Source organism: Mytilus edulis, chromosome 3, assembly GCF_963676685.1.
Source record: "Mytilus edulis chromosome 3, xbMytEdul2.2, whole genome shotgun sequence".
Classification (NCBI taxonomy): domain Eukaryota; kingdom Metazoa; phylum Mollusca; class Bivalvia; order Mytilida; family Mytilidae; genus Mytilus; species Mytilus edulis.
In genome coordinates this window covers 62,060,989-62,076,830 of record NC_092346.1, presented here as the reverse complement: position 1 = coordinate 62,076,830, position 15,842 = coordinate 62,060,989, and the positions used below count along the sequence as shown (strand labels likewise).

The following is a 15,842-nucleotide window of genomic DNA, read 5'->3' as shown; positions in this document are numbered from 1 at the left end:
GATTTCTCATGATCACCCATTGTAATTCCAATTTTTCCAATTAGAATTCAAATCAAAAGACTTCAAAAATTAAGTATTAAGTTTTAAATATGTCATTTGAATTTAAATTAATTTTATATTAACTTTTGCTTGCTTGTAATTTATTATTTTTAAAAATACTTTTTATTTGCTTTTCTTTATAGGATCAACATCTACATAACTTCTTCTTCCACTGTCAGAAGTTAGAGAATTCTGATTCAGGTGCTGACTCAGAGATAGTCAATAAGTTAAAGGTAAGTTTATTTCTCATTGTGGTACCCCTACTTTAGGGGAGTTGTGTGTAATGGTATACCTCTCCTATCTGAATGTCTGTCCATAACACATTTTTCTGTTGCATTTTTGACAGAAACCTTAAGTCATAATGTGTTGATAAAAACACAAAAATTCTTATTTGCAAAAAATGTACATCTTTTAAATGTCTTTAACATAAATGATTTTTTTGCCATATTTTAATGGCTGAATAGAAGAAAAAACAGAATTGCAAATGCAAGTTATTATTTTGAAGTATAGAAATAGTACAGTTTTAGAATTGACATTTATTTGACATAAGTTTTTAATTAACATGTTCATCAGATATCTCTGTTCCAGTCAGTTAAAGGTATCAGAATTGTGTTTAAGAACTATGTCTTATGCATGACTATTTTGAAAGAGTAAATAATGCAGTTTTATAAAGCAGAAGACAGCCTATGGGTTATAGTTTCATAACTTTAAAATAAAAATAGAAAATCCACTGTTGTATTCCAGGAAGAATTAAGTAGTCCATTGTGGGACTTAGAACAGGTCTACTTGAAAAATTCTATCAAGGTATTATAGATACCCTGTTAATGAGTCATAATTGTCAGAGATATTTTAGTGGTGATGGTCCTTTATGTAATTAGATGGAGTAAATGATTGAATTCTAATTAAGACTACATAGCATGTTCAGAAAGGAGAAGACAGCAGATTATTTATTGCTAGACTATGTGTATATACTTGATATTACAGAAAAATATGCTAATAAGATTATTAATCAGAAATTTGTTAACATTTTTCAGAATAATGGATAAACATATAATTATACTAGAGTTATTGGGTTTTATACAATTAATTTCTGTTTATTTTTCAAATTTACTTACTAAAATTTGTTAAAATAAATCTGACAAATTGCATGAAATATATATAACTTTTGGACTTTTTTACTGTTCAGACAGTCTTCTTTTTTAAAATGTTTTTAATCAAACATATAAGCAGATTATTGTATTACCGACATGCATTGACTCAGACTTCTCTTGAACTGAATTTTAATGTGGGTATTGTTATGCATTTACTTTTCTACATTGGCTAGAGGTATAGGGGGAGGGTTGAGATCTCATAAACATGTTTAACCCTGCTGCAATTTTGTGCCTGTCCCAAGTCAGGAGCCTCTGGCCTTTGTTAGTCTTGTATTATTTTTAATTTTAGTTTCTTGTGTATATTTGGAGTTGAGTATGATGTTCATTATAACTGTACTAGTATACATATTTTTTAAGGGGTTAGCTGAAGGACGCCTACAAGTACAGGAGTTTTTCGCTACATTGAAGACCCATTGGCGGTTTTCGGCTGTTGTCTGCTCTATGGTCGGGTGGTTGTCGCTTTGACACATTCCCCATTTCCTTTCTCAATTTTATTGATATTTATGAAAAGTATGCATTATTCATATTGTTGTTTTTTTTTCTTCTCAGGTATAGTGCTATTTGAAAACATTGATTATTTATGTAAATTTCATACTCTTATATCTTGAAATGTGATTTCAAACTGCTAAGCCATTCCATGTAGAAAATTGCTATGACTGTATATGGTGTAATCCTGAGCTCAATAATACTTGTCCATTCTGATAACATAAGGATCAGATGAGCTACAGTGTCACAGATAATTCCATACTGTAGATTTTACATTTAAGAATGATATAACAAGTTACTGAACTGAAAGTATTATATTTTCAGTCCCTTCATGCCATAGACTGTAGTGTGTACGTCAAGTTCTTGCCGACATTGTTGAATCAGCTGTTTAATCTACTGTCTAAGTCACTTGGGGAGGATATTTCATTTAATACTGTCAAGTAAGTTATCTATTTTGTTGTACTGTTGATTCATTATTAAGGGTTGGATACACAATTTTGTTGATTTCGTGGGTATAGGTGAACCACGAAATGTAAAGTTCAATGAATTGACAAAGTTCCTATAGACTTGTAAACAGACATCAGCAAAACCATGAAAATTGAATATCAACAAACATACAAGTTTTCCTTAATCCATGAAAATTGGTAACCACCAAAATAAATGAATTCACAGTACAATATAGAGAAGCAATGTATAAAAAATACAATTTACTCAGGTATTTAGCAAATACTAGTTATTAATTATCTGAGCCACTATGATAATAGACTAATGGAATACAAATCATTTCTACATTTTTTATTAGCTCACCTGGCCCGAAGGGCCAAGTGAGCTTTTCTCATCACTTTGCGTCCATCGTTGTCGTCGTCCGGCGTCGTCTGTTAACTTTTACAAAAATCTTCTCCTCTGAAACTACTGGGCCAAATTAAACCAAACTTGGCCACAATCATCATTAGGGTATCTAGTTTAAAAAATGTGTCCGGTGACCCGGCCAACCAACCAAGATGGCTGCCATGGCTAAAAATAGAGCATAGGGGTAAAATGTAGATTTTGGATTATATCTCTGAAACCAAAGCATTTAGAGCAAATCTGACATGGAAAAATTGTTTATCAGGTCAAGATCTATCTGCCCTGAAATTTTCAGACCAATCAGGCAACCCATTGTTGGGTTGCTGCCCCTGAATTGGTAATTTTAAGAAAGTTTGGCAGCTTTTGGTTATTATCTTGAATATAATTGACCCCTTAAGGAGTTATTGCCCTTTATAGTCAATGTTTAACAATTTTCATAAATTTTGTAAATTTTTGTAAATTTTTACAAAATATTTTCCACTGTAACGACTGAGCCAAGTTCATTATAGATAGAGATAATTATAAGCAACAAGAATGTTCAGTAAAATAAGATCTACAAACACATCACCATCACCAAAACACAATTTTGTCATTAATCCTTCTGTGTCCTTTGTTTAATATGCACAAAGACCAAGGTGAGTGACACAGGCTGTGCTCATTTAGGATAATACTGAAATTACTGAAAATAATCACCAATGTTTTGCTTGCATTTTAAAAAATGTAAGGGAAGTAATAATAAATTCCATATTTTATTTCAGGGTTTTGATCCACATTGTATCTGAGGTACATGATGCTGACAAGTCTGATGCTTTGAAGAATTATGTCAAGGTATGTTTATGATCAGGGAATTGAAAAAATGAAAAAAGTAGGATTGTGTTGTCTATCTATAAATATTTTGGAATAGATCAAAAAATGAATAGTCTAGGAATATGAAAAAGCAAAAATATTGAATAATAATACTACATACACAATGGAAACTTGATTTTAAAATCACCTATAACAAAAACCCTTTTGATCATGAAAAATCTTTTTACAATCTTTGTATAGGTAATTTACAGTTGGGGCATCCTTTATAAGAAGAGCAACATAGATGTAATACAGCAGTGTAATTTTTTTGCAGTTGAATTTTAGTCGGTAGATAATGCATAAAAAAATATCAATTGTCCATTAGGTGTGTGAGAATATCTTGGTTATGCTGTAATAATTAATAGATGTAAACAGATAAATGATAAATAACTTCCAAAGATTCTTCAATGTCTCTTATATGTAAATTATAGTGGATTATTTTTTATGCCCCACCTACAATAGTAGAGGGGCATTATGTTTTCTGGTCTGTGCGTCCGTCCGTTCGTCCGTTCGTCCGTCCGTTCGTCCGTCCGTCTGTTCGTCCGTTCGTCTGTTCGTCCGTTCGTTCGTCCGTCTGTCCCACTTCAGGTTAAAGTTTTTGGTCAAGTTAGTTTTTGATGAAGTTGAAGTCCAATCAACTTGAAACTTAGTATACATGTGCCCTATGATATGATCTTCTAATTTAAATGCCAAATTAGAGTTTTGACCCCAATTTTACGGTTCACTGAACATAGAAAATGATATTGCAAATTTCAGGTTAAAGTTTTTGGTCAAGGTAGTTTTTGATAAAGTAGAAGTCCAATCAACTTGAAACTTAGTATACATGTTCCCTTTGATAAGATCATTCTAATTTTAATGCCAAATTAGAGAATTTATTCCAATTTCACGGTCCACTAAACATAGAAAATGGTAGTGCGAGTGGGGCATCCGTGTACTGTGGACACATTCTTGTTTTAGGATGATACCACACATCTATGAATGATCAGAAACCTATAACAATATGAAAAAGTATTTAATGATGAAATTGTTTACTTGCTGCCCTTAATAAATCTTACTCTATTTATTACAGTATGTGTTCAAACCAGACCCAGTAAGAAAAGGAACAAAGCAAAAGGCAGTTCATGAAGAATTATCACAATTCTTGACAAGTTTACTTAGGCCTGGAACAGGGGATCATGTAGTTACTACAAAATTTCTCAAACATTCTTGGTTTTTCTTTCAAATTTTAGTGAAAAGTATGACAATTTATCTGATAGATTCTGATCGTGTCAAAATGCCAAGGAATGAAAGATTCACTAGTGATTATCAGTTCAGGATACAAACATTACTACAAACAGTTACCCCTCATATCATTCAAAAACAAAAGGAAAGGGATACAAAATTGGCTAATCAGAGTATAGCAAGCTTTCTGAAGGTAAGATTACTTTATTTGTATGTGTCCTGATAAAAACTCAAGCTTAATAAGTTATACCTTCAGTCTTGAAATAAAACTTGATCAGTATTCAAGAAAAGTAGATTTGTTTTGTAATCTTTTTGATAGGAAAAATTTAAATATAAATCTAAATAGGGGTCTAGATACAACATTTGATGTCTTAATGACATATGCTTTCCAAAGGCCTCAAAAATATTCTGTAAAATTTCAATTTATGCAGATTAAGACTTACAATTAAAGGAAGTGAAATCATTTTTATGCCCCACCTACGATAGTACTATGGACACATTCTTGTTAGTTAATACAACTGTAATGCATTCATACAGAACTGCCACAAAATAGCCAATAGTGCTGAAAGTTGTGTTTAACATCAATCAATCATAAGTATGGAGGAGAAAGCTCTGCCACTAATAGAAAGCTGGTTATAATAATTTGTATTGGATATATCTAGTACAGTGTATATCCCTGTGCTTCACATTGCTAATCTTTCATTACACTAGAGCTTGAGGTTCAACATGTTCAATACAAATTTCCAAACAATCAGCTTAAATTACAGACAGAAAATTTTTCTTTTAGTAACCTTTTTAGTGATTTCAGGTTTTCTTATTTTATTCCCTAAAGTATTAAATTTTCCAGTTAGTCTTAGCTCAAATTATACATTTGGTTATAGATTACAATTTGGTTAGAATAACATTTTAAATTGAATTGTGTTATTGACATTTCAGATGTGTTTTACTTTGATGGACAGAGGATTTGTGTTTGAGATGATATCTAAATATATACAAAACTTTGGTCCTGGAGATGCTAAGGTAATAAATAGTATGGTTTATAGAAAGTTTGATAATACCGGTAATATTAATATTTTATTAAGATGAATTCTTCCATATGGAGGAGCTTGTGTGTGCCATTTCAGAGATAACTGTATTGTATTTGAATCTTTACAAACATTAATCGGTAGTTTTACTGTCGCTACTTTAGTTTACCTGGCGAAGCGTAGCAGAGACAGGTAAACAGGTATTTGTGACAGTAAAACTACAGATGGACGTCCACAAAGCTTCAAATACAATACAGTTATCTCTTTTCTAATGCAAAACAAATTCAAAATTAAATTTTAACCATTATTTCAGAGTAAAATTTTCATTAAAGAAAATTCCACGTAAAGATGTTATCTTCTTTGGTCCCTAAATTAGATGACGTTATAATTATTCTTCCGGTGTCAAACATAAACACCGGGCATTTCTGGCTTCTTGGATGCTTGAGAATGTAATAAAATTTGATAAAAAGAAGATTTTAAGGTGCAACGTGTGAGCTGTTTTGCTTTTTATTGTAGAAATTACATGTCAATACATTCCGCATTTCAAAATGTCTGCTTCCTTAGTTGCAGACAAGGAGATAGATTATTTTATGCTTACTGTCATCCAATTAAAACCAATTGCATTAGAAATAGTAATTATTTGTTCTTCATTTTCAGACTTTATTTGAATTTAAATATGAGTTCTTGACAAGAGTTTGCTCCCATGAACACTACATTCCTCTCTCATTACCAATGATGAGGAAGGGCATGATCAAAACATTTAAAGGTGGGTATTATATTGTAAGACATTGCTTGATACATGGCATCGTGGGAAAATTTATACTTAAGAATGATTATATAATCGAAGAATGGTAGACAATTAGATACGTATAATGAAGGGGGTCACACATATATTTTAACACAAAGGACCAATATATATATATCATCTGATTTGTATTGACATAGCAAAAATAATAATTGTTTTAAACCAGAAGATTTTGATCAATACATGTAATATCAAGTGTTGAATATGAGGATACAAAATTTTAACTCTTAACAAAAGAATAAATGTATTCTTACCTTATGCAAGTACCTGTTCACTTTGTTTGCTTTCTTTTCTTAAGCTATACATTTTTTTTATTCATTTGTTTTTAAATTATTTTATGTTGCTGTTCGTGCTTTTACAAAAATCTTGTTTGCAGAGTAAACCCAAAATTTTAATTAAAGATTTCATATAGCATTTCAGAAAATTTCTTTTGAAAATTTAGATCTAGATATGTTAAGGGCTGTTCCAAAACTGATTTTAGTGGGGGAATGGAAGGTACTCAAATTAAATAATTGTGTGTGTTGTTACATTTTCCTTAAAATTTTTACAAAAATTCTAAGGAACATGTAATTTTTGTATTTTGGATGGTTAGGGTTTAAAAAAGTGCCTTCTATGCCACCATGCATTAAATTTTTGAACAGCTCTTATTGATGAAATGTTTTATAAACCTGTTTCCCCCATTAAAATACATATACACATATATTATTATGAGCACTTTGTTCTGTCACAGAAATAAAAATGGAAGGTAATGTTCACTATTGTCTGAGTAATCCTGCTTTATAATTAATTACTTGTCTATATGCAGCATCAGCCTCTATTCACTGTGCTTAAACGGCTGTGGGTAACTTAAGTTACCCACAGCCCAAGATGGCGGACTCTAAACTCGTTGATATTTAATTCATAAAAGATGTACCTTTTGCGACGTTTTTCATGCAGAATGTAAATATTTATAGGATTATTGAATAAAGAAATGACTAACAATTACCATAAATTTGTTAATATAGAGTTCACTAAAGCGCAAGGTCAACTTTAAAAAATGCATAAGATGTCCGTAACTTTTTTATCGAAACTAAGCAGACTGTCCGTAACTTTATTTTTAGATGTGGGTAACTTTTGATTTAAAATTTTAAGAATTATAATTTCAACAATTAGGAGACAATTAACATCATATGTGTTACCTTCGCGGCCGTTTATACTACTCATTCACCACCAAATGTGATTTTATTAACGCATCATACTTACACCACAGAAGTTTTATGTGGGGTTTGTGGTACTCCATCCTGGTTATGGTTTGAACTTTTATTTACTGATGTGCGTCTTATTGACGTTTTTCGCTTGTCAGACCAAGGCTTTTCCATACTCTTTAATGTTTTGAGTTTAATTATATGTTTGCGGTTTACCTTCACCTTTGTTTCTTTCTATGTGTATTTTGATGAATACTCTTTGACGCGGCTCGGTATTTATACATCCCACCAGTTAGTTATAGTGTTATGATTTTTTAAATATGTTTCCTAGTTTTTTCTCTCTCTTTGTATGTTATCAGGGGTTGTTAGACTATTAAATTACCCTGTTGTCCTACGTAGTTATTTATATTTTTATATACTATGTCGAATTGTTACACTATGTTGACTGCTCTTTTCCTTTTATTGTCACTGACTTTTACCTATTGTGTCTTTTAGTTTTATTCAGTTTAATTAGATTTAATGCAACTTGCATACAAATGAAATATGCAGCTAGCTGTAAAACTAGGTTTATTCATTTATACAAAATGTCCTCTTTTTTTTTTTAAGTATTCCCATTTACTGTAAATCTTGGCCAGGGTGCCGCAATATCACCGTGCGCAACGTCCCAGTGTGTCCAGATTGACACCCCTTTTATTTTACTGTCAATGCTGATGGGATTTGTTTTTGTGGGGATGAGAGAAAAGTGTTTTTGGCTTTTTCAAAAAGACGCAAAAAGTTTGTGCACTTAAGTCTCGTATAGTCTATCCACTGCATGCCTGGGCAATTTGGGTTCCCCTCCAAAATCCCGGATTCACGATACCCTTGTCGTTGCTGGCAGAAAATCAGTAAGTGTATACATGCTACATGTATGTGTAAAAAATACTTGTGTAGTCTACTTGTTCAAAAATGAAAACGAACAATGATGTTTCAACAGTTTATCTGCTATGATCGGAAACAACCATCCGAACTAGGCGATTCGGGTACCCCGACGTTATACAAAATGAGACCCGAGTTTTGCGAATTTATCGTGATTTTTTTCATATTTTCCCAATTTTGTCTTCCATCGATACAATGAATTATATCATACTAGACATCTACTTCGTTTTGTGAATATGTATTCGATGCAATCTCTATTATCAGTTTAAACATTACATCCGCGTATGTCGATTCTTTGAAAGTTACGGACATCTCTATTGGTATGATGAAAAAAGTTACGGACAAGTTGTTTTGAAGTTACGCACAGTCTAAGTGTTTTTTAAAATCGTGCTGTGATCGTTTATTTTGTAGAATTTAATCACCTTTCCAGTTTAGGGGTTTCCCTAAACGATTAATACAACTTTTAAATTCAGTTGTTTAATTGATGCATTCGTGGTATTGTTATTCTATAGAAGAAAAGTATCTAACCGACGCAAGGCGGCTCCATCTTGGGCTGTGGGTAACTTAAGTTACCCACAGCCGTTTAAGCACAGTGTCTATTGTCATGGCTACAAACTTGGCCTATATCTAGAAATAGTTATTGTTAAGCATTAGTTTTATCTATATTTAGCATTGACCTTTGTTGTCATGGCTATGCAGTTTTCTATATTTTGCCTGTTAGAAATAAGATTGTCAGTATTTAGCATTGACCTATGTTGTAATAACTATAGAATGTGTGTGTGAAATATATTTAAGCCTTTCTTGTCCTAGACTGTAGGTTTATTAATAAGAATCTTTTTTAACAATGGCTTAACCCTTTCCTTATATTTTTTAACACACTTGATTCGCATAGAATTTTTTCATTTAAAAAAAATCATCAGGTTTAAAGTATTTTAAAATGCATTGCATAAAAAATGAAATTCCAGTTAGATATTCTCATGAATATCCTTTTTATATAAGGTGCAATTTTTTTTTAAGTCTGATAAAGTTTTTTCGTAGGCAATACGTTTCAACTGAGGGACTACACAGGCTTCATTATGGAGTAAAGGGGTGGCGTCAAAAGGCGTCATTATTGAGGAAAGGGTTAAATGTTAATGCAGAACTGTAGATTTTGAATTCAATAATTTTTCAGGTATTAATTTTGATTTATTTCTAGAAGTATTAGAATGCTTACAATGTTTTTTAGTGCGATTTCTTCTATTTGTATACCTGCATGCAATGTGCAAAGCATAACTCATTTAAATCTACTCTAGAATTTGGTCTTAGCATTTTACCCTAGAACTTTATTCAGAGTTGATTTGCTTTTTAGAGTTTACTGACTCCAGTTGAATTTTATTCCCTTTCTCAAGTCTTTTCTATGTTGCATGACTTTCAGCTTGTCTCACAACACTTCTTCCTTTTTGTAGATACTCTGAATTTTAAAATATGTTTTTTAAGAAGTTGATATGTTTTTCACACATTTCTCCAGTACCACAGAATAAAATGACTTCGTATTTGGGTAGCAGTTTAACAGTGATGAATTCTGTCAGATACATGCTTCGTGTTTTCCAATACTTTGAATAACAAGTATGTAACGTTAATCATCTTGTTGTTATCAATAGTCTTTTATGACCCTATCTAGCAAGTATTTCAGAATGCACATTTGTGTAGCTGTAGTATGAATTTGCCAATAAAATGCACTTTTGTTATTTTATTGCCATCTCGATATGTAGCTCTCAGAGTCCTTAAGTTCCTATTCTGTATTGTCCTATTCTGAAGACCATTCAAAAATTTCCTTTTAAAAGATAAGTAAAAGAGTTATTAAAAAAATAGTGAAATTTTATCATTTTTGCATAAAATATTTTAGAATGTTAATTAATTTAAGTAAATTTCAATTTCAAAACAATTGTCTTCTTTTTTTATGTATGATAGATAACAAATACATTTGAATATAAATATAAGTTATAAGTTTATTCAACTTTTGACATTATGATATGTTTTCAAAAAAAATGGTGCATGGATGCTCGCTATCATGTTTTACCCTACCATATTTACTTTGTGTTTATCCCAAGTCAGGAACTTGTAATTCAGTGGTTGTCGTTTGTTGCTATATGACTTTGGTATAATTAATTCTTTTCTAAGACAGTTACGTATATACATCCATTTTGCATCTCGCTTTCAACCACAGCTATTTTAATTTTTGATTGATCCAGTAAAAGAGATTTTGCTATCTAACATGGTAATAAGGTTTTAAAAAAAGTTAAAATTTCAGTACATGTTTCTGTTTCATCTTAACAAAAAGCCATATGTTTTGAATGGATTGTACACAGTTACAAAGTATTTGTGAATATAGATGCAGTTGTACAATCAATGAATTGCTATTGTTGAAATAAAGAAACTTTTTTAGAATTTATCAACAATATTCTTTCACAATGTTAAAATATAATACTTTTCAGGAACATTTGTAGTTGAATGTAAATATATTGATGTTTACAAATGAACTTTCAGAAACATCACTTTTTGATAGTAAGATATTTTCTTTTGGTTGTATTAACAATAGCAAATTTTACTTTTTAAGTTGATACTTGAAATAATGTTTATATAACATTTATAGTTTTTTGCTTAACATATTACCAGATCCCAAAATTTAATTTTCTGAAAGCTCATGTTTTAATGATTTTGTTGAGTTTAAAGAGAGCTTTTTCATAACAAAATGGTTGGTGCTCCTTTTGTTAAGTGTTATTAAAGTTTTGTTTGTATTTGTGTATGAGGTATGCATGATTTATGCATGTATTTATTTCTTGATAATTAACAGTAATTTAACATTGTTGCTGTTAAGTTGTATGATTGACATATTAAAGTAAATATATTGGTAGAGTAATATACACTCTATATAGGTATACAAATATATAATTTGACATAAATTCCTTAATTCAAAGCTAAAAGTGCATATTATATGGAATAAGGAGGTATAGAATAGCTTAAGTACGGAATGCATGATTTTGGTTACGATTTGACATATAGACAGAACATCTCAGATGTATTAACTTGTTCCAATGTATTAAATTTGTCCAATCTTCATGTAGGTCAAATTGAACTAAAACTGTACTGATCACCCAAATCACTGAAATCAAACATTCTATTTCGTGCGAAAATAACTTCAGGTTTAATGTTAATTAAGGATATAGATTTGAAATTAAGGATAGCACAAAAGTATAAACACATCTTTATTTAGGAAATTTTTCTGAAATTCTGAATTTTAGTTGTTGTTTCCAGGAATGACAATAATAAGTTGTTGATTATTGCATAAATTAATAAATTGAACAAAGAAATGAACAGGAAATATTTTGTACTATATTATAATACTTTTAGTTAAAATAATATTCTTTCATTTTTTAATGAAACATTCAGTACCATACATATGCACAAGTCAAAATCAGGTTTTTAAAAGTTTTCAGAAAATAAAAGCTCTGTTAACATATATTTTATAATCATATCTGACCTGACTCTACAATATGTAAATTTTATTAATATGACATTGAAATTGATTTTAGATTTGAAGTGTGATTACACCCTATCCGATGAATATAGGAAAAACCATTACTTAGCTGGACTTTTGTTGCATGAGCTTAAAATGGCACTGAATGAACCACGAGACATACGAAGAATTGCCATATTGATGTTAAGGAACCAGTTAGCAAAACATGCATTTGATGACAGATATACCTCCAAGGTAAATATTTTGTGATACTATTTGGTAAGCATGATAGCTTAACAAATTTATTGTACTGTCATGAACTTATGACATGGTTTGCTTTGAGACATGGTTAGTCATTTTTGTTATATGACCGCTAAAAATTTTGCGTTCATATAATGGTATGATGTTGTCGTCTGCGTTGTCCGAAGACCGATTTGGTGTCCGAACAATAACTTTAGTTAAAGTGAATGGATCTATATGAAATTTAATAAAAAGGTTCAATACCTCATAAGGAAGGTTGGAATTGAATTTTGGGATAATGGTCCAAACCGTTTTGGAATTAGGGGCCCAAAAGGGGCCCAAAACAAGTATTTTTCTACTTTCAGGATATCATCTTGTGTAATAGTATTTCAATTGCTCTGAAATTGTACCACAATGTTTAATATCACAGGGAAAAGGTTTGGATTGATTTTGGGGGTTATGGTCCCAAATGTTTAGGAATTAGGGGCCTAAAAGATGTTCAAATTAAGCTTTTTTGGGATACGATTGCTTTCAAGCAATCTGTAGACTTTTACCGTTGACTCAGGGCTCATTCCCTCACGTCAACCGTTTTATTCTAAACATTCAGCAATATCTCAGATTCTTATGATTGTCTTGCTTTAAAAGGTAAAAACAAGCAAAAGGATTGAACATAAACAACTTTCCTGTAATGTTCTTCTCATAATCTTCATGTTTGATTTTTCCCTTGACTTGTATGCATGTTTTTAACAACACGGAAAATCAGAATTAAGCAGTATTTATATTTAGTGTTTTTATAAATTTAGAAACACGTCAGAGGGATTTCCCCAGTTTTGATAAATGCGAGAGTTCTTTGAATTCCGATAATTCTATTTCTGTCATATAAGAACTGAAGTGGAGTTTTCTATATTTTACCGTTATGAAACTGATACTGTACTCTCATAAAGAAATTGAGACTCATTCATCATATCATAAATTAAATAAGCGTTCTTGTTCCAAATCGCAAGTCGCGGGTTTGTTTATGTATTAATGCACATGCGTATAGTTTTCTTGATATCAAGGGGTATCAGATTGAGTGGTTGTTCTGGATTCCCCGCTTATTAATTAATTTGAAACTTTGGATTCTTTCTATGTATGCCTGCTATTGATGGTTTAATATTGTTGTTGCATAATTTAAAATCATATGCATCATTTAAATTAAAATCAATGAAGTTTTACCTATAACACCCCTTTAGCCGAAATGGAGTCTTCCATATTATCGTTTCGAGTTGTCTCCCTTTCAGAAGTATTTCCCGTCAAAATCGTCAAGAAAAAATTAACTCGTTAGATGTCGATAAACGTCGTATTACATTAAGAACGATCTCAATTTAAACAGAGGAGTGTGTACGGAAGGATTCATGTCCACTGACCCAAAGAAAATTAATAATTAAAGAGTTAGAAATGGGGTTCCTTATAGAATTAACGGTGATAAGATACGAAGTGAATAGTCCAAGATTACTGGGTACTAGTCAAATCGGCACCTGGTTAAATCGGCATCTAGTCAAATCGGCACCTATTTAAAAGTCAATTCGGCCTCCAATAATATTTGATATAATATATGGGACTGGGAAATGGGGTTCCTCCTAGAATTAACGGTGATAAGATACGAAGTGAATAGTCCGAGATTACTGGGTACAAGTCAAATCGGCACCCATAGAAAAAGTCAAATCGGCACCTGGTTAAATCGGCATCTAGTCAAATCGACACCTATTTAAAATTCAATTCGGCATCCAATAATATTTGATATAATATATGGGACTGGGACTATTTAAGTTTGTAATTTAAGTATACTAGCATAAAAGTCCCCCACGGTCCCAGCTTGTCTGGCAAATCAGCCGTCTGACATCAGAGTAATCAGAGTAATCTCGGACTATGAAGTGAAATACCTTCTCTCTCTCTCTCAGTGACTGCTGTGGAAAGTAAACTTGGAATTGATAGTACACAAATAAAACATTGCTTGTACACTTGTATCTGGGATTGGCTATTTTTAAAGTTGAGTGACTATTCAGATTTATATTAACTTTGCATGTGCAGTTGAATTAGTTTTGAAAATAATACTATCCAGCTGTTCGAGGCCTTGCGGTCATAAAACTTTCGAGTCAGTCAAAGAAAAAAAATATAATAGCCTTTCAAGACGTCATAATTATTTGGACTATCAAGGCCAGGGCTGCCAAAAATGCGTGAGACTCACGCATGTTCATGCTTTTTTGCAGCAGTATCCTTGGATCTATTTTTTTCCTCTTTGATCTTTTCTATTTTGGCCAAATCTCACGAATTTGCTTAATGAAAAGTTGGCAGAACTGCTATACATGTGTCAATGAAAACTATATGGCAATCGTATCCCTCAGAGCATTCTGCTCTTTGATTAATAACTTGTGTTTAAGTGTATGAATCTCTCTGAAATAATACCACAAGTTTCCAATCCATGAAGGGATGGTTAGTATTGACCTTGGGGGGTTATGGCTCAAAATGTTTTGGAATTAGGGGCAAAGAATTTTTTTTTTTTTAGGTTTTTGGTCAATGGACAATTAAGACAATTTAAAAGCTGTGTAAGGGAGGTAACTCAAAACATTTAACATACAATGTTGGGTATGTTTTTGGATTTACTTCCCTTATACTACTTATAAATTATGTATAAAGAAATGTCAGGTTTTGGACTAATTGCAAAAAAAGGGGGGGTGATAGTAGTTTTCAATTTTTTTTCTCAAATTTCTCAAATTCCAAATTTTTGAAAAGTTCGAAGAAGAAATATTTAATTGCACAATATTGCGCAACAGATTTGTAAGATCTTGACATTTGTTGTGTGTCAGAAACTCAAATTATGTCAAAAATTTGATCACAATCCTAATGTAGAGCTGTATCAAGCTTGAATGTTGTGTCCATACTTGCCCCAATAGTTCTGCAGTCGTATAAAGCTGCGCCCTGCAGAGCACCTGGTTTAATTTGCCATTAAAACAGCTTTATATTGTATGTTGAATTTTATTTCAGTCACAGCAAGGGAGAATAGCAGCACTATATCTACCAATCATATCCATCCTTATGGAACATAAGAGACACCTGGTGGATGAACCTGGCAATCCTAAGGTAATAGCTCCACCTCCTCCTCAACCCATTCACATGATGAATGGTGATTTGCCAGTACAGCGGCGTGAGAACAGTCGACCGGGGACACCACAGACATCACACAAATCTGTGACCTTCGACAACAACACACCAATTAGGGACTCCAAAGTTTTTGCTCTGATTGCTGGAAGTACAGGAAGTAAGAAACATTATTTTCTGTTTATTATTTGGTAGGAATGAAAAAAAACTATAAAATTTAGTAATATAATAACAGCAATTTTATTATCTGGAATTAAAGGAATTGAAACAAGATGTGCTTCATTGTATTTAAGTGATATTATGTACTACTGAGGATTCATTATATATCAATTTTAATGGATTTTGTGGTTAGAGCATCTCAAATTTAAATATAAAAAAAGTACACATTTTCTATTGGCTTGTATGCACACTTTTGTTCAAACATTGAAATTGAAAAAAAGGTTTTTCTCA

General features: G+C 31.7%; 1 protein-coding gene across 24 annotated transcripts in view; it reads left to right on the top strand.

Annotated features, from left to right (window-relative positions):
- Nucleotides 1–15,842, top strand: part of LOC139517050 (dedicator of cytokinesis protein 9-like) — a 76,594-nt gene that overhangs the window by 30,436 nt on the left and 30,316 nt on the right. For 16 of the 24 annotated variants that reach the window (XM_071307652.1, XM_071307662.1, XM_071307659.1 and 13 more), the window contains 9 exons: nucleotides 183–272; nucleotides 2,001–2,116; nucleotides 3,281–3,350; nucleotides 4,438–4,782; nucleotides 5,526–5,609; nucleotides 6,272–6,380; nucleotides 10,993–11,010; nucleotides 12,091–12,269; nucleotides 15,279–15,552. In XM_071307652.1, coding sequence (XP_071163753.1) covers nucleotides 183–272; nucleotides 2,001–2,116; nucleotides 3,281–3,350; nucleotides 4,438–4,782; nucleotides 5,526–5,609; nucleotides 6,272–6,380; nucleotides 10,993–11,010; nucleotides 12,091–12,269; nucleotides 15,279–15,552 — 1,285 coding nt within the window. Of the gene's footprint in view, nucleotides 1–182; nucleotides 273–2,000; nucleotides 2,117–3,280; nucleotides 3,351–4,437; nucleotides 4,783–5,525; nucleotides 5,610–6,271; nucleotides 6,381–10,992; nucleotides 11,011–11,044; nucleotides 11,063–12,090; nucleotides 12,270–15,278; nucleotides 15,553–15,842 lie in introns of all 24 variants that reach the window. The other 8 variants (XM_071307668.1, XM_071307657.1, XM_071307663.1 and 5 more) reach the window with 2 other exon arrangements.